Raw genomic sequence first — 23,432 nt, 5'->3', positions numbered from 1 at the left:
CCTCCCTTTACTTGGAGTGGATTTACTGCTGCATAAGATTTGTGTCATATTTTATTTGTGTGTGTGTGTGTGTGTGTGTGTGTGTGTGTGTGTTTGTGTGTGTGAAACAGTGAATAGGTCTTTAAGAGTAAATAAAAAGCAGACTATGGTGGTTCTATGGACATGCACACAAACACACAAACCCACACTCACACACACACACACCCACACACACACACACACACACACACACACACACACACACAGTGAGAGAGGGAGAAAGATTGAGAGAGAGAGAGAGAGAGAGAGAGAGACTGTGGCAACTGTGGCATCTCTGACTGTGGCATCATAGGATTGGAGAATCTCATGATGATAGGATGATGCTTTTCTGTTGCATCTCTCAACTTGGTCTGAAGTGATGGTGCTGATAAATGACCTTTCAAGATGCAAAATGCTATGGAAAGTCTGTGTACCGTACAAAGCATGAATGTGGTTAAAATAAATGAACTCAACATTAGCATATACCTTCCAATCAGTAGTCCAACATCTTAACCAATAAGTTACCACTGCCCATTACACACAGTGTTGAATCAGTGTAAAAATGTAAATAGCAAGGGAATATATCTGGTTATATCCAGAGCCTGGCCACACAGTGAAGGTCATCAAACATGTACTGTATATATGAGTCTTCAGCCTCACCTGTACAGATGGATGGAGCTCCAGACCAGGTGCCATCTGCTTGGCACAATCTGATGCTGCTCCCTTGCAGCTCAAACCCTGCTAGACATCTCACACCACATGCTGAGTTAAACTGGTTATTACACATGTTCTGGATGAAGAAGCCATTCTCTGGAGCAGAGAGAACCGGACACACCACCGCTAAAGAGTGAAAAAGAGAAAGCAGGACAGAAACAGTCACGTAACACATTCAATCGGTAGTCACATGCCTGGGGTTAAAAATAAAAGCGTTTAAAATAGAAATGTTGCTGGTATGTGGGCATAAATAAGTGCAGTTTTATAACAGTTTTGAATGCACAAGGACGGCCAATTCCATTCTTCTACAAGAAAATACAGTTTCCAAAAGGGCAAAGGGCAAAGGGCAAGATGACATGCGGGCACTTTATAGAAGATTTCCTAATACTTCAACCCATAATGATAACTGAGTGTATTGCTCATGTAGTAGAAAAAACAGGTTTGGGCTAAATGGTCGATTATTGCTTCATAACATATTCATGCAATGCTTAATGTGTATGGAAATGTTTTGAAGGTCCAATGAACATGAAAAGAATGTCAGAATAAAAAAAGCATTATCATCATCATCATCATCATCATCATCATCATCATCATCATCATCATCATGTGCTGTGTACCTTGGCAGGTGTGATTGTGCAGTGTGTATCCCTCATTACACACACAGTCAGACACAGAAGTGCTGCCAGGTCTGGAGGTGTGCCGAGGGTCCGGACACGGCAAACACGTCCCCACGCCCCCTGGTATTGCCACGGGCTTGTACGTCCCAGGTGGGCATGCTGCACAGAGAGAGAGAGAGAGAGAGAGAGAGAGAGAGAGAGAGAGAGAGAATATAGGTCAGGGGTCATCATCATTTTGGGACACATGAATGCATACACATTACCTTCATCCCTCATTTACATTATAACTTCATGGCCTCAGTATGAAAAACAGTTTAACAGTCGATAAATAATTAGTGTGAATAATTAAATGAAACTAAAAGTGAATGTATTCATTAAAAAATATTCATGCACTGATATATTGTCAATATACTAGACTCTATTTAAATCCCTGCCATGTTCCCATTGAAATATCATCACATAATTATCATTTTTTTAAATATCTTTTTTTTAATCTTTTTTTATTTTAAAGTACATTCACTAGGTGTATTTATTTTGACAACAATTAAAAAAAAGATGTCTAATTCATCAAGCTTCATTTTCCGTCCCTGATTATTTCTAGCTTTTTTCAGACGTCTACACATTATTAAAAAAAACATCTCGGGGATTTCTTGGAAACATCTGGCAACTGCATCCGGGTTATTTTCTGTGCCAAGAAAATGAACTTAAGCATTTAACATATTAACATAACTTTTGCACTTAATTTGCCAGCTCTGTGTATGGTTCTTTGAAACAGCATGTGGTAACTGAATTTCTGAGCACTGGAACAGATTTTCTTCAATAGTTGAAATTCTGGAAACCACAGCTAAATGACCAAAGTCTTCAGATTGCTTGAGGTTTTGCAGATCACTGCATTGACTGGATCTTTGTTTATTTACTGGAAAGTGGTGGATAAATGACCAAGAATCTGGTGTCTCTTTGTACAACCGTTCACATCTGTTAACACGAAACACAATCAAAGGCATGTTTTGTAAATACAAATGGAAATAACTAGAGTGTGTCTTGGTCAACGAGGATAAAGCTTTGGTCGGTTCAATTAGCATAAAAAATAAAGCAAATCCTCCACATTAGCTTTGGGCTAATTTTTGAAATTTCAGTTTCAACTTCTTTCAAATTAGAAGAACTAATTTCAGACTAATCTCCGTCTTTTCTCCATCTCCATCTGGATCTTACATGTCTCATTTGTTCTCTTTTCTTGTTTTGGTCTATGATACTGTAGACTACGTATAAAGAAGGAAGCGAGCAGCGGATTCACTCTGAGGCTCAGAGAGCGAAGACACCAAAACTGACAACTGGACAGGGGCAGACAGAATAAGACAGAGATACACAGATGGTAGAATAGGACATTAACAGAGTAATCATGTGTTCTGAAAGGAAAAAGACGGAGACAGAAGGGAAAAAAGTGTATGAGTGACAGAGAGACAGACAGAAATACTGCCAAAGCAAAAGATAGATAATGAAGAAAGCGTGTGCATGCGAGTAAAAAAAAAAAAAGAAAGAGAGACAGATGGAGACAGGGTGGGACAGGAAAGACAGAGATATGAAAGAATGAAAAGCAGGAAGGAAGATGATAGATTACCATATAAAAAAACAAGAGAAAGTACAAATCAGGGAGAAAATGAAACAATATATGTCTCCTTTTAACAACTTAACTGATGTGCTGTATGAAAAAGAGTGTGAGAGGGTGCAAAGTTTAGGCCGCAAAGATTTACTCCATACATCAACACCTATTCTGCTTGTAAATTCCAGAAAGCTCAGGAAGAAGGGATAACTTTTATTTTATTTTTTTTAATCAGGAATAACACGTGTTGAATATTCAAACGCTCTGACTTTCTGTATAGGAATCGTAGCATGAGAACATTTCCAGTACTAAGTGACAGAAATACATCCCAAAGTCGTTTTTATTGCAAACTCTATATTTCCTCTTCTTTCATCCTTTACTCTCGCTTAAATCAAGGCATGAACTCCTGGCCTGACTTATCTGCAGTAATGACACAGGAACCAGGCCCCAGATGAGTCTTTAAGAAAAGTTCTGGTGCTAATTACAATCTGAATCACTGCACAGCAGCTGTGTGTCACATAACTCTGTGGTAATGAGCTTCAATCCCTGATTTCCTCCAGGAAACCCACGACTGGTTAAAAAAAGAGGAAGCAGACCATGTAAATGCTGACCAGTAGCAGAGTGTTCCCCCCACTTACAGCCCCCCAGAATAAAGAAAGGGTAAAAAATGAACAAGTAAAGTGCGTTAATAGGCTCTCAGTGTGTCAAACGCTTGAGCAAGTGTGCACTTTCCTGGTTGTAAAATCTGAACCCTACTTGAAGGCTGTGGCTGTACTTCCTAAAAAAGTCTACGCTTCATCTGGTCCATCTCCTCACGGGAATCCTCTATTTGGCACATCTTCATGGATCCACATACATACCAGACCAGAAAGATGTGCTCCTCTCATTGTTTTTCCATATAGTCAGGAATAATTCTCTCCGCCTCTGCTCACAGACAACCGTGCAGGCCAGACAGGGCTAATCACAAGAGACCCTGGACTTCTGCAAATGCAGCTGAAAACCCACAGTGAGAGGAGTTGAAAGTGAAGGAAGTAAGCAAATTGGATCCAGAAAGGAAGCTTCACACATCTACCCCAGCGAGCACGCAGGCAAGCAAGCATGCGAGTCCTACTGCTGACACCTGCAAAATCACACGCCTGCTTCTTCTCCTCATGCCCCATGTTATCCTACTGCTCTCATAGTTTCAAACTTACTTAGAAATATCTCCAGAAATAAAGCTTCCACTCAAACGGAAATGAATGAATCATTAAAATACCACCAGGATGAAACACCACTTATTTCTCATTTCCTCTACACTGAGCTTTAAAAAAAAAAAAACAAGGATATTACTAATGAAAACAAGTACATGTTTTCCTGAAATCAAAGTAATTACACCGTGCTCTAGATCAGGAACCGAACAGCATTGGAGTAAAGGTGGAGTCATTAATATTGAAACTCGAAATTTGAACAACCTCCAAAAATTACGACTCCAAAACACTTTTACACAGATTAGAGCAAGAGCGACTGAACGCAGGTTTAAGAAGCAAAGCTTTCTGCCTGTCTTGATTAGTTGGATCACAAAGTCTGAAAAAAAACAACAAACTAGATTTTGCCCTCTGAGTAGATTTTTTTTTTGTATTTGACAGCTAATTGATGTGCGATTTACTTAATAAATATGACAAAAAAAATCATATTAATATTTTTTAAAATTGTTATTTAATTTTTTTTATTTTTTTTATTTCAGACCTTCCTTTTTAACCAGTTCCTCTAGTGTGTGATACTGCGTGCTTTCACACCTATTAGTAAAAATCATACAAAAACAAAAAAATGATGAAAGAATGGTTAAAAATATGCTTTGTGTTGTTGTTACATCCTGTTTGTCAGGCAGAATAGTCAGAACACGTATTTCTGCAGCTGTGTCCTCTGGCTCAGTTTTTCGTCTCCCACTTTAGCAACTTGCGTCTACAAAAATGCAGATGAGGTGAATCAGAGGCAAATAATCTTTTCACTGCAATCAAACCAAAAGTGGGTTTGGAACTGGACCGAGATCAACTTGCTCAGTCTGTATAACACGCTGCTGTCATCTCACCCTTCCAAGCAAACCTCTCCGAAATATACAAAATGATTTAGAGATCCAATGGATCTGAACAATATTTATCTGCCCAAATGTGATTGTTCCTATCAGTTGCCTGATCCACACTTTTGAAATTCCACACAAATAACGTATAATGATTTCTTAATGGTTTCCAGTGCCATCATCAAGAATATATATTAAAAAAAACAGTTTTTCCATATTTTGGTGGCACTTGCAGACATTTTGCAATAGTTCATTTTCTCAAATTCGATGCTGACATGTTTGTTGGAAAGCGTGTAGTTGTGGATGTACTAAAAAACATCTGGAGCACGAAACGAGAGTCAAACCAGCCTGAGAGTATCAGACTGTGGATGAAGGCTAAATAGAGAGTTTAACCACAGCACTTGGCCACTCTGAGATTCTACACACTCCTCCACATCCTTTCTTTTATGCTGGAAGAAGGAATAAACATCACGCTATGTCACACATCCTGCAGAAAAGGCTTAGCAGAGGTACACCCAGTGCAGCATCGCATGACGAACGCTGGTAATAAAAAGAACCAGAACAAACAAAAGCAGCAACCACATAAAATAAAAAAAATAAACGAAACATTTTAAAAAAAAACAACTTGATACAAATTGTGCGGCGTCCGAATCAGAGAGAGTTCCACTTTGCTGTCGGCACAAAAAAAAGCCATAACGCTGTGTGCTTTAAGACTAATTTCTAAGATGGAAACTACATGGCAAGTGACACGTTAATCCATCAAATAAAAATGATAATTGTTCTTTCCATTACATCGTCAACGGAGAAGTCGGTGCAATAAAGCCGAGGCGCTGCCGTGTCTCTCCACATTCACGCAGCTGTAGTTAAAGCGCTTCATTACATCCTCCATGTGCCTTTGTATGATCTAAATTGTCTTCTGTCAGCTTCATAAAAATTTTTGACGCCCGTACAATACACACACACACAATACACATGCACGCACACTTATATACACAGACACAAAAGAGACATAAGCCTTAAATAAGGGTATAACAGAGAGGATAAGGAAAAAACAAACTCTTATTACAAACAGTCAAAAGCCAGTCAGGACTACAGAGTCTGTTAAACAGTGAGTGTATCTGGAGTGTGTTTAACATATGACCTGGGCACGGTTCCAGTGTGTGTTTATTTGAATAGAAAGCACTTCAGATAGCCATCAATGTAAATGTAAATGAATGAGTGCTAACAATCTGCTAAAAGTAAAGCAGGAACCAGAGACGCTAAGCGTTAAGGATAGGAACAGAGCAGAGATAGGAATGTCGCTAAAGGTAACATTTATACATATAATCCAGAGGTTTTCTTTATTTAAACACGTGTGATCACCACAAACAAGAATTTTTACTGTATCATTTACTGTAAAGCTAAAGAAGCTAAAAACAGCTAATCAATGCTGATTTACAAATCCTTCCCTCTGATATCCAGCCATCCATGAAATGATGACTAGCACAGATTTTGAATGTGTTTGTGTGTGTGTGTGTGTGTTTGAGAGAGAGAAAGAGAGAGAGAGAGAGAGAGAGAGAGAGAGAGAGAGAGAGAGAGAGAGAGAGAGAGAGAGAGAGAATAATGACAGCAGATTTAAGGTTCAGCAGATGTGTTGGGTTAGAGGCTCTCAAAACTGTCACTGATAGACAGAGGAAGAGAGCAGACTTATACTCAATCACCATTCACTGACACTAGAAAGGGAAAGAGCAAGACAGAGAGAAAGAGCAAGACAGAGAGAGAGCGAGAGAGAGAGAGAGAGAGAGAGAGAGAGAGAGAGAGAGAGAGAGACAGAGAGAGAGAGAGAGAGAGAGAGAGAGAGAGAGAGAGAGAGAGAGAGAGAGAGAGAGAGAGAGAGAGAGAGAATGAGAGAGAGAGAGAGAGAGAGAGAGAGAGAGAGAGAGATTGCCATTGATTGGCATTACTGGTCAAGTAATTCATCTAATATATTGTTAAAATATAAAATTCACAGATATTTTCAATTCACTTGTTTATGTGTCTTACTCAGATTTTCACATTTTAGAGTATTTAACTAGACCAACTTTGTTGATGTTTAACCAGAAATATTAATACAGTGTTGTCTGGCAGCAGATATTTTAATCTAATCTAATCTAATCTAATCTAATCTAATCTAATCTAATCTAATCTAATCCTAATCTGTATGTCCGAGTATGTCTTTTGCATAAGGGAAATAGACAGAAAAATCCAGCAGAGACTCTTTAAGAGGATGCAGTAAAATAGCAAAGCAAAGACTATAAACTTAAAAGGCACATTTAAGTAATTAAGCCTGAGAAGGATTTGAGTGAAAGTGCAGCACAGAACAAAAGCAGAGTCAAGTGAAAAAAGTTGGTGTGTGTGGGAGGAACAGGAGAAAGGCGGGTGTGTGCTGCTACTGTGCTCTCATGCCCTTGTCCACCGTGACCCCTGGGTCGTCCCCGGGAAAGGAATTAGAGCATGTTTAACAAGAGCCTGTGGAAAAGCTGCCTTACATGGCACACATACAGTAAATCTCCTCTTTATGAGTCTGAAATTGAGTCAAGAAGCTGCTGTGGGGCTGCTAAAGAGAAGGCGAGATGAGAAAAGTATAAAGATATAAGAAGATGATGTTTATCTATATAGTGCCTTTCACAAACCCAAGGTCACTTTATATCAAAATTATATTAAACAACCCTTCAGTAACAACATGTACAAAATGTAAAGAATCAGGAAACATTGAGTATTATGGGATAGTGTTTATATAAGTATTATGGGATAGTGTTTATATAAGTATTATGGGAGAGTGTTTGGAACTGTGGAGGTATATTTATGTACAGTATAAATTTTTGAAGAAGTTTTGAGGTGTTGTTTATTAAGATCTCACAAGATCTCATTTGTCTCAACCACCTGCTGATCTCCTGATCACCTGCTATGTGTGTGTGTGTGTGTGTGTGTGTGTGTGTGTGTGTGTGTGAGAGAGAGAGAGAGAGAGAGAGAGAGAGAGAGAGAGAGAGGAATTATAAATTCAAAACATTCAGGGATTCATTGTGTGTACACTGTACATATGCATCACTATCACTGTTAATCAGCAGTGTGTGTGTGTGTGTGTGTGTGTGTGTGTGTGTGTCTCTGTGTGAGACAATAAAGTTGACACATTCTATGATAGTGATGCATACATACAGTATATACACACTGAATCAAGAATGTGTCAAATTTATAGTCTCTCTCACACACACACACACACACACACACACACACTTGCATTTTGTGAGCACTTTTCAAGCTATTTATGATCTAAAGTAACAGTCACTTTACAAGATTACACAGTTTCAAACTCTTGCTCCTCTATCCTGCAGCCATTAATTAAGACACTTTACAGCTCTGTGGCGAGCTGTGGAATTCACTGTTCATGTTTCTCAGTAAAACAGTCATGCAGAAGAGGCCTTGCTTGTGATCTAATCTGGGCTCGCCTTCCAAGGTCCACAATTATTACAATATAGTGCTAAAATAGATCCTAAACTTGGGATCGACATTAAACAACAACGTGTGCCAAACACCCGCAGGAGGCCCCATTACAGAACTCCATCTGGCTCTCCTCCTGTGCAAACAACAGCAAAAAGACTGTTAAATCTTCGGTTTGATCCGCTCCGGTTAAAATATGAATTGAAGCCTCGAGTCTAGGCTCGTGCAGGTCTCTGGGGAAGCAGAGGCATCTGCTATGCATGAGCCATACAACACTACAGACAACAGAACGTGTCGTCTGGTCACAGAAACTCACGTACGAGGGCAGCCATGCAGGAAAAACCTTTTAGTGTAAAACATTAGTGCTTAATCGGCATCCTCTCAGTAGCCTGAAGGTATGAGGTATGAATGATGCACATGAAAAACATATCTGGTGATGTCGTTGTTCTGCAGCTGATGATTGCCTTTAGTTGTTCATCACAGATTGCATGCATGAGCCCCGAGGCCACATCAGTGCACAAACACAATCTCCTGAAAAATTCATCTTTTATAGTCTGGGGTAAAATTCATGCATATAATTTAACAGAATTTAATAAACAAATGAGATTTTGAAGTCAAAAAGGATTTCTGACTCATTTGTCTTGAAGGTTTGCATGTGGAAAAACAAATCCAACTTTTTTGAATTATGCAAAAACACACATTCACTCCTGAATCTTTCACAGGATCCGTTATCCGTTACAACCGAAGAAAAGGTATAAACTTTGTGAAATCCTGTTGTTATTCATCATGTTTTATTAAACTTTCTTAAAGTTATGTCTCAATGTTGTATCATGGAAAAATCCCCTCAAAAATAAACTGTTATATAATTCCCTTCTAATAAAGGATTAATATTCCTACACTAAAGTTGGCTTTGTATTAGATATTCACAATACAGCTGCACTTTAACCAGTTTTATACTTTTTAACTTTTTATTTAATGACGTATCTGTTTCAAATTCAGTTTCTTCTTCTAAGAGTTTCTTGAGCTTTCTTGACATTGCTTACTGCTACTGTACCCCTGTGCTGTATTGTACTGTAAGTAATGTTAGCACATTGCTACCTAGCAGGTTAACTGTTAGCTTATATATAAAACTAGCATATATTTGTCACACATAGACAAAAGCAGGATTTAGGTGTGGAAATCTTGCTCTGCGTCACCATATTCTCAAAGATTAATATAGCAACCCTGTCAAAATATACCATAACATTCAGGTTCTGTGGCTAAAAGATCATCCATAATGTTCATATCAGGCTGTCATTGGTTTAAAGATAAAAATTGGTTTATTTTGTGAGCTTACAAACCGAGCTGAACTATAAAGGTTTAACAACGTGTATATAACACTGTGTATAACGAATTTAACAAAAATAAATAAATAAATCCGACATGAATTATCATTTGATCACCGTATTTTGAGAGCAGAATGACTTAATGTTACACCTTGACTTTGTAATGTTTGGAAGGATAAAGCTCTCAAATAAATGCTATTCTGGATTGTTCTCTAGATTCAGAGGCCCAAGCTGGAAACTTTCTGGCTCTTATAACTGTGCCAGAAACATATATATGAGATCATGGCTACAACTGAGCTGTAGGAGTGAAGACCTGATCCGCTTATAATGACTTATTCAATAAGAGAGATGAATAACAGGTAGAACTCAAAACAAGAGCCATTGAAAAAAATAGATAGATAGATAGATAGATAGATAGATAGATAGATAGATAGATAGATAGATAGATAGATAGATAGATAGATAGATAGATAGATAGATAGATAGATACTGTAGATAGGTAAGTTGGGAAAGAAAAGAAATGTTGGGTTTCCCCAAAATTCCACTATGGAAAGACTTTCACTCTCTTCCTTTATTTGACACATGAGAGATGAAGAGAATCTCCTTAACCCTGGGAAGACAATTTGACTGGGTTTTTAAACATTATGTAATGCCTCAGAGATGGGAACAACACTGGAGGTAACCCTCCTGCTGCATCGATTACTGGCAATATTCAGTGTGTAAGACAAAAAGCTTTCGCAGCTTTCTTTATCGAAACACTCAAGAGACAGAGAGCTTAGTGTTTACTAGAATATCCCATATACACAGTTCTAAAGCATTGCTCTATACTGTAGTAAGCGTGACTGAGGTGCCCATGACTGAGTTGCCAGATGAATAAGAGTTTTGAGAACTCCTTAAGGAAATATAGGGTCTAACAACTACCCTGTCCAAGAACTACCTCATTTCACAAGTGTTTCCTAATTTACATTTCCACCATGCTGTCAGAAACATGAGCAGGATTTAAAGAATAATATTAAATATAATTTTAGTTTTTGTTGCCTCACACCTCCGGGGTTGGGGGTTCTATTTCCACCTCGACACATTTTCGTGCGTAGTTTGCATCCAGAGTGTAACCTTCCTTAAGCCCAACGTCTCCTGGGATAGGCTCCAGGTTACCATTATGATAAATGAAATTTATCTTAGCACAAATCTCAAGCTAAAAAGAAACCCATTCTTTTTTTGGATGTCACCAGAGTGTGACTAGAAATCATCAGACAGTAGTATATGTGTTCAAAGGATGGTCAGTATGAGTACAAGTAGTGCAGAATTGCTGGATTGATCACAGAATAGTTTATAGGATTACATTCGCAGCCCTTAGATAACAATATTCAATGTCTTGGACTGAAGCAAGAACTGGGATATGGACATGAGAAACTTGTTCAAAACAAAATCCTGCCAGAATTTCTCTCTTGTACAAAAGCAAAAAGCAAGGGTTATGCTTTGCTGCTCACTTTTAAGCTTCAATACGATATCAATCATATATTTTCCTGCTGGGTTAAAGGATTTGTAAAGCTATTAATGTAAGGTTTAACCAATTACTGATATTCAGTAATGTATGATCTACCTGAATAGCTTTAGAAGAAGTCTGTAGTTTCATCAAATATACATTGGAACACAGTGAAATTCTTTTATTCACATATCCCAGCTCTGGAGGTTGGGGTCAGAGCGCAGGATCAGCTACGATACAGGAACAGAGAGAGTTAAGGCCCTATCTCAAGGGCACAACAGTGGCAGTTAAGCAATGCTGGGGCTTGAACCCCAACATTCCATTCAACAACCTAAAGTCTTAACCACTCACGCAATAGATGTACCCAATCTGAAGCAGGAACCGAAACTGGAAAATAGTTTCCCAAAGCTCAAGTTTCTGAATTGCTATGAATTTTCTTAGGTTCCTGTAACAAGGCTCCTGTGATGTGTGTAGAGTCGATTTTACTGGGTTCTTCTGTTCAGGAGTAAATGAATAAGGAAGGTGGCGAGACAGTAAGGAGAGCAAGACAGTTGGCAGTGATGCAGGAGACACAACTTGTTTGCAACATTTCCGTCTCTGCTAAACATTCCCCAGATTCCTCCCACTTTCTTCTCTCTGTCCTTCCTGTGCTCTGGTTGGATTTATGGGTGTCTGGGGTCATTTGGGGCAGAGTAAATACTTACAGGCAATCCTTTGAGGAAATGAAGCAGCAGTCCCTCTCTGACCTTGGACTGCAAGACAGTAACCTGCCCGAAAATACGACAGCTGTCACGTGTCACTGCGGCTGAACGTATTAGAGGTGATGAACTACTAGGCAGTAGATAAAGCAGGAATGTTAATCAGGTTGAACACGTCTCTTTCAGCTGATTAATGAATGACATGACCGACATGAATTCGCCGCCAATGAGATGATAACAGTTCTTATTCTTTTTCTTCAGCCCCTTTCTTTGAATGTCCTTTTTATCCATTTTCCATTAACCATACCATAGAATTAGAGGGAATCAGTGATAAAACTAGAGGAAGAATGAGGAACAGTCTCATTCCCCTGAATTTTGCTTTTCCTGTAGTCTGATAGTGAGCAGTTATTATTCCAGCAGGAAGTCAGTGACCTTGTGTCCAAATAAGTTTTGACTGTAAGGACATGAAGCAAGAGTAAACACGGCCATGTGAACAAGGAAAAAAAAACTCAGGAGGTTTCACAATCCTCTAAATGCTGTCCATGGCCAATCTTATCAACCACCAGAACCATCCACATTTTTTGAAAATAGGAAGAAGGGGTGTGCAAATGATAATTCATTAGCTACATCAGGAAAGTAAAAGCTCCAGTGCCCAGTTATAGAAAGTTGCCCAGAAACCTAATTAACTAGACTAAAAAGGGATCTAACGTAAAAGGATAAGTGCTGGATAAGTTCATTAATATAGGTTATGGCAACTGAAAGAATACATGAAGTCTCAGAAAGATGATGTCAGTGTAGCTGTAGTCCTTTTCTTTCCTGATAATGGTTTGTATGTATCACTTGCCATTGACAAAAAGTCAGCGAGTCATTTTCAGTTTTTTTGGCTATGAGCTCTGGTCTTTTTAAGTAAAAGGAAGTAAAAAATTGCAATTGGGTTTAACCTTTAACTTTATTTTCCTGGTCAACATGCGGTGTGGTTCAGAGCTTCATTTTGTTTCTTGTGCCTTTGTGTTGGTTTTGGTCCTGACTCGTGGCATTGGTCTGTTTCGCACTGTGTTCGCCTGTTTGCTTTTAGCACTGATTTAGCTTGTCTATTAATATCCTGCAGTTTCTAGGTTTCATCACAATCCCTGCTCATTCTCTTGATTTTTATGAATATCTGCCTAGAACCAATCATTCTACCATCAGACACAATTCACAATAAGTAGCTTGCCTTACAGTTATAGCATTGATTACATCAAAACTGCATATAATTCCAGCAAAACTCATTATAAATGATTTTAATTCCTTTCCTGTTTATTAGGGATATTTGTAGGTTTAGCAAGTACAAGTAAAAACGAATAAACCAGAACTACAACCAACTTGTTCAGGGAACCTGGGTTACACAAATCATCCATCATTGACAGAGTGAAATGAGTACAACTAACAATGGACATGATCAGGGTGCATGAAGCTCTTTTCTCTCACTTTTTGTTGAATCTACTTCCATGTTACATAATGTTACCCAATAGCTGCCAAGCTATTAAAATCTGAGAAGAGAAAATACACCTGGGAAGCTGAATTTTTTTTATTTAAGAACTTTTCAGGTCAACAGACTGTGTGGTACATCCTGAAAGTATACAATGTTCTGAAGATCTATCCTTGTTTGGAGTATCACCTTCAATAAAATAATGTTTGCGGTTCAACTATTTTTTTTTATTGTAACTATAACGTTTCCCTCTCCAGGGTGAAACACACACTCTGCAGAGCTAATCATAAAAGACCTGCACACAACACAGGAAGATATAAAACTCGTGGTGGTTATTTTCCTTGGATCAGGTTCTACAGCTCACCAAAAGATTGATCTAGATCAATGCCTAGATCCTTTATGGTGCTGTGAAAATCCTAACCCAGAACCAGAACTATTTAAATCTATATATGAAATAGACTGCAGAAGACAAGACGGTGCACAAATCTTAGAAAAGCTATGTGTGTGTCCACCATACACCATACTACATCTCTCTGTCTGCATTAAATCACTATTAAAACCTTCTGTCATAAATTAAACAGTTAGACTGCCTTGTTATGGGGTGTGTCATTGCCCTGACGCCATCTAATCGTACTTTAATACCATGACTGTTTATGGTAACTTTGTTTGATGCCAAAACCGGCACATGGGTGGTAAGAGCGCTAGCTGACCACGCTCACCACTAATTTGAAAATAATATATCTGTAGTGTGGTTATCACCTAAATATCTTGTTTGTTTTCTCTGGTAGCAGCCAACATTCTCGAAAGCCACGACAAGCTCAGACACTGGATCATATTTCTTATGTATTTGGGAGTGGTAACAGTGGGATAGTGGGGCAGTCTGCATTTATTTCAAAGATGCATTGCAAAATCTCACACTTGTGCTTAAATAATAATCATGGTAAGTGTTGGTATATATGTAAGACTTGAGCATAGTAGTGGCTTTTAAGCTTTGGTTTAAAAAGCAAAGAGCCCCATTGTTTTCAGTGTGTTTTATACAGAAAGGGAACCTCACCATAATAAAAGGGAGGTAATTCAGTTTTGGTATGTTTCTGCAATTATGAAAAAGCAGACTGTTATGGAAGACATATGTGATGAAAAACAGTGAAACAAGCAATCACTACACATAATGTGTATCTGCTTAAGCTCATAACAGACTTTTAACAAGTTAGTGCCTCAATCTGAGCTATTAGTGATAGAGCAGCGCTACGATCAAAGAGAGGAAGAAAGAGGAACCGATGAAGAGTGGAAGAAAATATCTCATTGACGACGCATTAAAAACAAACCAGCATCAACAAGTCTTAAATCATTCTGTATGCAGTGAAGTTGAGCTCTCAGCCTCTGCTCGCTTCCTGTGTGCATTTACAGAATGTAGCCCTTTCTTTTCACTGCACTGTATTCATTTTCTGACTTGTTTTCAGTGCCACAGAATGAGATTATTTGTGTCTTTGTGTTGTTCCCTCATTTGCCTAAATGATTGCCAAAACTGGAGTGAATCAGAACGACTGCAGGAAATATATCAGTCTACAATTAGTCCTGAAATAAACTTGATTTGGAATGACATTCTAATGTGCCATAGGTAGAAAGTGTTTAATTGTGTTTTATATCATAGTTCATTAGCATTGTTTTTTACTTAAACTGAGTTAAATATTAATATTTATGCTCAGTGAAAAAAAATAATTATTTATGAAAAATAATGCATATGATTATATTGTCTGTTAGGACAAAAATACCTTATTCTTCCATGTACTCATTAGACATCGAAAACATTCCTATTTCGTTTGCCTGGCTGCAAATGCAATACTCATTAAAAAAATTAAAAAATCATCCAAGCCTGAGTAAGTTTGGCCAAAACATGTGGTAAATAGTTGTATGGTCTGATGTGACCATTGTAGAACTTTTTGGGTATTAACAAAAACAAAACAACTTATCACCCAAAGAACACTGTATACATGGCGAAGCACGGTGATGGCAGCATCATACTATGGTACAGCTTATCTTGTGCTGGGTCTCTGGCTTTTTAATCAAGGACAGAGTAAACATGGATACCAAAAAATCTGCAGGAACATTTTCACATTCCAAAACGATAACAACCCGAAGCTTGTTCTGAGCAAAGGAATGACTTCAGAGGAGGAAGATTGATGTTTTTGGAACGACAGAGTCAGAGCCCAGATCTAAATCCTATCAAAAGCTTATGGAAATTATGTATCACTCTTGTAGTCAGACAGCACAAACTGTCTGCACATTGATTGTGTCATGGAGTTTTGGTGTGGACTTACCTGTGCATTCCAGCTGGAGGCCCTTGCCATAGTGTCCTTTCTCACATACACAGTCGTACTGTCCTGTGTGTATGCCACACTGACAGCTGGCCATCAGGTCACAGCAGTCCCTCCCTTCTAAACACAGAGACGAGCAATAGGACTGGTCATCCTGGATGTAACCACCTGAAGGCAAGTCTGAGGGAGGAAGAGAGAGAGAGAGAAAGAGAGAGAGAGACAAATGGTGAACAAATGAAGGAAAAGGACAGTGTGAAGATGAGACTTGTGGCTTTGAGAACTCTTAGAACTCAGATTTTGTGTGTGTGTGTGTTTGTGAACAACAATAAAATCCAAAGTGCTGGCAGAAGGATCTTTGTCTCCTTATATGCAGAGGAAACAAATGTGGATTGGACTGCAGATGTTAACACACACAAGCCAAGCTGCTGGCAGAAGCTGTACAGTGCTGAAGACCGAATATCACAGCGGGAGAATAACTCATCATGCCACAGGCTGAACTCTTATCTTCTCTCATGAAGATCACTTATTCACACAGACCCTTAGTGGCTCTTTATGATCTCTTCTGCCTAGATGACTACAGTTCGATGATGGATTTAATGCTTTTGTAGATAGAACGTGTTTACTTGACTATTGGGCCTCGTAGAATAAACTGGGAAGGTTTTTCACATGCAGAAACACTAACATTATGATTCAATGCAGCAGGATTTGTATTTTATTGGGGTTACTATTAGAAACAAGATTTTTTTTTTGAATGGGGGACAAAAAAAAATTAGTTCCAGAGCATGAAATCAACAGTAATGCAGACATGGATGATACTGTTTTATAAGAATGTCATTTTGTTCCATGCAATTTATCCAAGCAAAGTTTTAGGTAAATACAGTGGAACGGCACATTTACAGCTACGTTCAGGTATGGAGTAAAATCTGTTTAATTCCTTCAGAACTCTACTGTTGTCACAACCAGGGAAGGAAGGAGACAGACCCGTACACAGGATACTGTAGCTTCAAAAGAATGGGGTTTAATAAATGATAAAGACAAAGACAGTAAATGATGAGAACTAAGACAATACAAATGACGAGACCTAACCTTGACTAGACGTAACCAATGAATCCGCGCTGCCATCGGCAATGCGGCTCACATTAATACAAAAAGACAATGAGACACAATTAGGAACAGGTGTGGAGACAGGGAGGAGCAGACGAAGGCGGGGCAGACACGTGACAACAATAACAACAACAGCACATGGCCGAAAGGCCGAGCTGATCCCTGACAACTGTGACACAAGAAATGTGAATCCAGCTGGAACTGGACCCAAAATCCATCATCTATCTCAGCGTTCTCCAATCTTATCTGGAACGGGCCGGTGTGGGTGCAGGTTTTCATTCCAACCAAGCAGAAGCCACACCTGATTCCACCTGTTTAGTCAGTTGTTATTGGCTTATAGTAGACTCTGGTGTGGCTTCGGTTTGGTTGGAATGAAAACCTGCACCCACACCGGCCCTTTCCGGATAAGATTGAAGACCCCTGATCTATCTTATCACCTGATTAGAAATGGCATGATGCTACTAAATTTTACAACTAAGCTTTTTTGACCTAAAGCACTTATATAGCAATACAGTAAAAATAATGAATATCTATCCTGACAAAAAAAACAAACAAGCATTACAATCAGACCTCAATATGTAAACATTACCAGTTAAAAATTGTCCTCCTGTAAGTGACTCTGCTAAACACAGTAGGTGTAAATGTAAATATGGGTTTAGATAAACCTTTATGTAAAACCTTTATGTAAAATATAACACCAATTTTTTTTAAAAACATTACAACTTAAGGTAAGTGGTATGTTTGTTCAGTACATCTGACAAATAATTGCATTCTCTAGCCACTTCTTTGACTGTTGTACATGTTAGCAATCCTGCCATACTAACCTGAGGTAATTATTTTGTTTGTTTTGTTTAAAATAGGGTGTATAGTTGAGATATGGTTGAATTTATCATCATTTTCATAAGCATATGAAAATATTTTTCATTAATAGGTCATGAAATATTTTGCCATGTGTACATCGTTTTAACCCTTATTAATAAATCCTCAGTGATATCACAGACTCCTAAAAATCTCTAATTTATCATCTAATTTCATGTCTCACCTTCATGAAGAGCACGACGTACGAGAGCTTCGAATTCATCAAAGTTGTGCACAAAGTAGCAGTGTTGATCTTTAGGGTGTGATGCCATGTCATGAAGCTCACGGATATTTCCCTGCCAGATGCCCAGGGTGAAGATCTCTACACCGCTCCTCCGGAGCACTGCTGCTACAGGTCGAGGATCCCCTCCATTCGAGTAGCCGTCCGTGATGAGGAAGATGACTTTTGTTGCATTCTGACGTGAGCTGCGCAGAATTTGCTGCAGAAAAGTGCATAGGTTAAAACCAATTTACAAATAAAAGAAAGAAAAAAACAAAACATTTTTTAGGTTATTTTTAATATACCAATATTAAGGCATTGGTTTGAGTACAGGTTACTGTTTCGCTTGTTTCCTGTGTAGTTTTCCTGTGTTATTGTAGGCTAATGAGTGTTACAGTCTAATGAGTTCAGATGTTTCCACTTTGTAAAGCCAAACTAACTCCTGTCTGGAATTAAGTCATCACTCTGTCACCTCATAAAGATCTAAATCTCGGGACAACAAAAAAGAGATTACATTTCTTTTAAAATTACCAGAACATCATCACACACACACACACACACACACACACACACACACACACACACACACACACACACACACACACACACACACACACAAACAAACAACTGCTGTATTGCTTTAGTCCAAGAGTGATTGCTGAAAAGTTTGAAGTTATTAATCTGCAACGAAAAAAAGAAAGAACGACAAGAAAAGGCAACTTGCCACTGAGTCCTTCAAGATACAAAAGATAGAAGAGGAAGGGGGTAGAAATGGACACAGAAGAGAAAGTGGAAAAGAGGAGGTAATAAGAGAGTGGCTGAGACAATGCTCATGAAAGTGAGAAAAAGAAAGAAGGGAAAGGAGAAAGCCTCTGTGGTCATTACTCTATTACTGTATTTACTTCAAGGACAGTAAGACCAGGATCTGGCCATATATATACAGACATATATATATATATATATATATATATATATATATATATATATATATATATATATATATATATATATACATACACACATGTACACACAATCTGTCAGATTCACCAAGAGACACCCTACAACACCCTTATTATTCCAACACACAAACACATACACACAGACGCACACACACACAGACGTACACTTTCACCACAGTGATGTCAGTGTGGCCGGGGCCATGGGAGTGGGCCCCATGGGCTAAAAGAGGGTGCGATTGTGGCCAATTACGAGACAACTCAAAGACCCAAACAGCTCCCAGCATATAAGCTGCCCCTGCTGAAATTTACGGTTTTTGGAAGTGAGTCAATAGCCATCTAAGGGATTAAGCAGGAACAAAGAGAGTCAAGGTGATGAGACATGGAATGTGGCTGAGAGGGATGAGAAAAACATATGTTTTTAAACAAAACAAGTGACTCAACATGTGATGTGAAACGTAGTCATACACATTTTTATCTGAACATTTTTTCGTCTGAATTCTATTGGAACGTTATAAATAAGGATCATTCATTCTAGACCTTTTAATCAAATGTTTTAGTTTTTTGAAGTTTTTTTTGTTTTGAAACTTGAATATAGGCTCTGTGCAGGATTTGGTTTATGGCTTCAAGTCCACAGTGTAGAGGTATAAAGTCAAAAAGTTGGAAACCCAGACAATAATTATGGTGGGGAGGTGGGACGCTCGAAGATTTGCCAAAATGGTGAAGCTCCTGATTAAATACTTGTGGCAGGCCGGTCAGCACAAACATGATAATTATTTGCAGATTCTTTTGCTAAGCTTTCATTACGGATTTTCTTGTATTGACAAAGGAATCCTGCTGAAATGATGATAAAAAGCACATTTTGGTTCGGTCTCTGTGTTTTTTTTACGAACCAAAGTTTTTCTAATTATATCATCTCCCAATCCCACCCAGTAGCTGGGTTTCCCCATTTCATGATAATCAATCTTGGGGTTTGGACTATCATATGATATCTCTCAGACACACAAAGCCAATAAATGGTGCTTATGAAACATTATAGCCGAGCTAAACACACTTGGAGGAGAACTCTAACTGCTCTCTTTGGTATACGTGAGATACATGATATCCTGCTCTCTTTTGGGTTATGAAACTGGGCAAATACTTAGCACAACAAAAACATAGCACACGATGTGGTTTGCGATTTTTAAAATCTTGTATTTTTATATTGACAGTGTGTTTGCATGCAAATCAAGATACTGTGTAATATTGTGCATGTTTGTTTTAATGAATAATGTATACACTTATCTATACTCTCTTCCCATTGCACGTTCCAAACATTAACTCTTAAAAACAGCCAAGTGGTCCAACACACACACACACACACACACACACACACACACACACACACACACACACACACACACACACACACACAAACACACACAGACCTTTGTAATTATGTGGTGGCACAGCTGTGTTGTGAACCACTGTTCCTGAACTAGTCCTTCCTTTGCCCACATAGTGGTCAAACAAAAACACACAACACACACAAACTTTTTTCCTTCCCCAAAATATATTTGTGACTGTGGTTCCCAAATACCGGTCCTCATAATGAACCATTTTAAACTTTTTTTTATAATCTAATGCACCTGTTCTAACATACTGATTCATTTACAGTCATTGTTTTTCATGAGTAGAACCAGCTGAATGAGAGTTGTTTCACAATCGTGCTTCTGGACTAACACCACTATTAGCCGTTCTGATCAGGTCTCAGTGCCATGGAAGTCATGGTATAACTCTAGAAACTAACACACAATTTAGTCAGACTAGAGTGTTGTGCTGTGATCAAGGGGGAACTGTAACTAAGAGCTTTTCTTCTTTTCTATATGAAGAGCTTCTGAGACTATATAGTGTTGTAAACAGAGACTTATTATGAGCCATGATTAACATCTTGAAGCATTTTATAATGTTATTTATGCAGGCTGGTAGATACTCCTCAAATAAAAACACACAGTCCGGGTAACTTGGTGAGGCTGATCACATAGAGCATCAGGAGCAGTTGCTTTTTGACTTTGTTTATTTTTGTCACTGGTAAGCGAACACATTTCGTGTTTTTCTCAGTCATGCCTGAATAATCTAGAAATATGCCACATCATGTCCTTTTATATATACGTTGCCATGTATAATTGATTCTGATTGGTCCTGTCTTTGGTTTGTTGCTATTTTGTGGTCACCTGTTCTTGTCAGGGTTTTATATAAATTATTGTATACAGCGGGGGGCATGGTGGCTTAGTGGTTAGCACGTTCGCCTCACACCTCCAGGGTCGGGGTTCGATTCCCGCCTCCGCCTTGTGTGTGTGGAGTTTGCATGTTCTTCCCGTGCCTTGGGGGTTTCCCCAGGGTACTCCAGTTTCCTCCCCCGGTCCAAAGACATGCATGGTAGGTTGATTGGCATCTCTGGAAAATGGTCCGTAGTGTGTGAGTGAATGAGAGTGTGTGTGTGCCCTGTGATGGGTTGGCACTCCGTCCAGGGTGTATCCTGCCTCGATGCCCGATGACGCCTGAGATAGGCACAGGCTCCCCGTTACCCGAGAAGTTTAGAAGCAGTAGAAAATGAATGAATGAATTGTATACAGCACAAAACAAGCAAAAATACAAGGCAAAAACAAACAAAATACAAGCAATAATGAGATGCAGGCAAAAAAAAAACCAGCAGCAAAAATTTTGACTGACATGCTGAAAAACTGGAACTTAAATAGTGGTGCTAATGAAGGTGAAACATTTAACAGGTGTGCATGATTGTAGACGTGCGAGGTGCTGGGGCTGATGGGTAGTGTAGTTCTGCATCTATTGGTGCTACCATGACAGTTCCGTATATTTCTGTAGTTCTGTGTATTATCCTGTATTTGGATAAGTCTGACCTGTGATTACTTGTTCTAATTTCATTTTAGCACTTTGTTTTGACCCCCAAACCTAAACACCACTTATGATTTTTCACACTTGTGTCATTCCTTTACTCTGTAACATTAGTGTTGGAAATGCCTTTGAGACACCTTGGATTTCCTGTTACAAGCACAGTAGCTCTGATGTTGTCACTCACTCACGTTAGAACTCTTTATCCTAAGGTTTGTTACTCAAACCTTTTAGATATGTCTTCTCCCGAAAAATACAAACTGAGTATCCTCTGCATCAGAAACACCAGATACAGGGCAGGCAACTTATCTAAATGCAGTGGCATGGCCTTTCAGCAGTGGTGAAATCCTGAGTCTTTCTAATTTCTTTATTTACTGAAGTTGAACAGACTAATACTATCATCCCTTGTTCAAGCAGGGAGTTGACTAGAAGATACCATTTTGGCCAAACTGATGATGGCTTTGGTCATGTTTCAGCATGATGTATGTGCATTTAAGTTAGTGTTGGAGAATGTGTGGATCACATCACAAAATAAACCTCAAGACGTTTCAATAAAAGAGGCTCTCTATCTCTCTCTCTCTCGCTCTCTCACTCTCTCTCTCTCTCTCTCTCTCTCTCTCTCTCTCTCTCTCTCTCTCTCTCTCTCTTTCTCTCACTCTCTCTCACTCACTCTCTTCTCTCTCTCTCTCTCTCTCTCACACTCTCTTCTCTTCTCTCTCTCTCTCTCTCTCTCTCTCTCTGTCTCTCTCTTTCACAGACACACACACACACACACACACACACACACACACACATACACACAACACTAATTCCTACCATCAACCTGACAGTATCTCAGGCTCATTAATCATTAGCTACATGTCTGTGATTTGTTCAAAATTTTATTAAACAACTTCAGAGCCATGCTGTTTTTAATCCTGGAGCTCTCACACCTGCTAAGAGATAATCTTTTATCCAATCATCTACTTCCTACATGCCTCCACAGAGCATTCTAAGTGAAGCAAAACCACACCAGAATGTCCTGATTCACGATAACACAACAATTGCACAGGTTCTGCAACATTGCACATACAAAGAAACTGTTAGACTTAAAAAGAAAGATTTAAACTGGTCTCACATCAAGTGTTAAGTGTCTTTAGTTAAAGCTGATCTGAATGATGAATCCTATGAGATTTCACCTGCACAAGAATCACTATGATATGTAGATGAAGAAAAGATGGAATGGAAAGAAAAAAGTCTATTTTCATCTCTCATGAGAGAGTTTTGCATATTTAAGGGACTTTGTTCCATGTGCTGACTGGAATATCTCATGTTAAAAAAATTCAAAACAGATAAAGAGATAAAACTGGATGTATCCAAATGGCGTGTACTCCATGCTTGGTCAGATTTGGAAGGAGAATTTTTTTTTTCAGTATCAGTTCCTGGCTCTGGTGCCATAAACTAACAACTTCAACATGATCACGCAGGTCAAAAACATCCTCATCTGGATAAAATGAACTGCTTATAATCTTGTACTATTGAGCAACATTAGCTCTTAAACTAATCCTAAAATGGTCATGGGAACATTTATAAAATGATATGTGGTGTAAATGTGGAACAAATGTTCTTCCAGTATAAACCTCTCAACTAAAATGAAGACCAAACTGATC

The 23,432-nt window shown here is 38.7% G+C and overlaps 1 protein-coding gene across 5 annotated transcripts in view; it reads right to left on the bottom strand.

The window, feature by feature from the left end:
- svep1 (sushi, von Willebrand factor type A, EGF and pentraxin domain containing 1) overlaps positions 1–23,432 on the bottom strand; it is a 112,553-nt gene that overhangs the window by 73,266 nt on the left and 15,855 nt on the right. For all 5 annotated transcript variants that reach the window (XM_060874919.1, XM_060874918.1, XM_060874921.1 and 2 more), the window contains exons 2-5: positions 17,900–18,155; positions 15,757–15,933; positions 1,350–1,508; positions 679–858 (exon numbers count right to left, since the gene is read on the bottom strand). In XM_060874919.1, coding sequence (XP_060730902.1) covers positions 679–858; positions 1,350–1,508; positions 15,757–15,933; positions 17,900–18,155 — 772 coding nt within the window. The remainder of the gene's footprint in view (positions 1–678; positions 859–1,349; positions 1,509–15,756; positions 15,934–17,899; positions 18,156–23,432) is intronic.

This window comes from Tachysurus vachellii, chromosome 7 (genome assembly GCF_030014155.1).
Source record: "Tachysurus vachellii isolate PV-2020 chromosome 7, HZAU_Pvac_v1, whole genome shotgun sequence".
NCBI lineage: Eukaryota > Metazoa > Chordata > Actinopteri > Siluriformes > Bagridae > Tachysurus > Tachysurus vachellii.
This window is presented reverse-complemented; position numbering and strand designations above follow the sequence as displayed.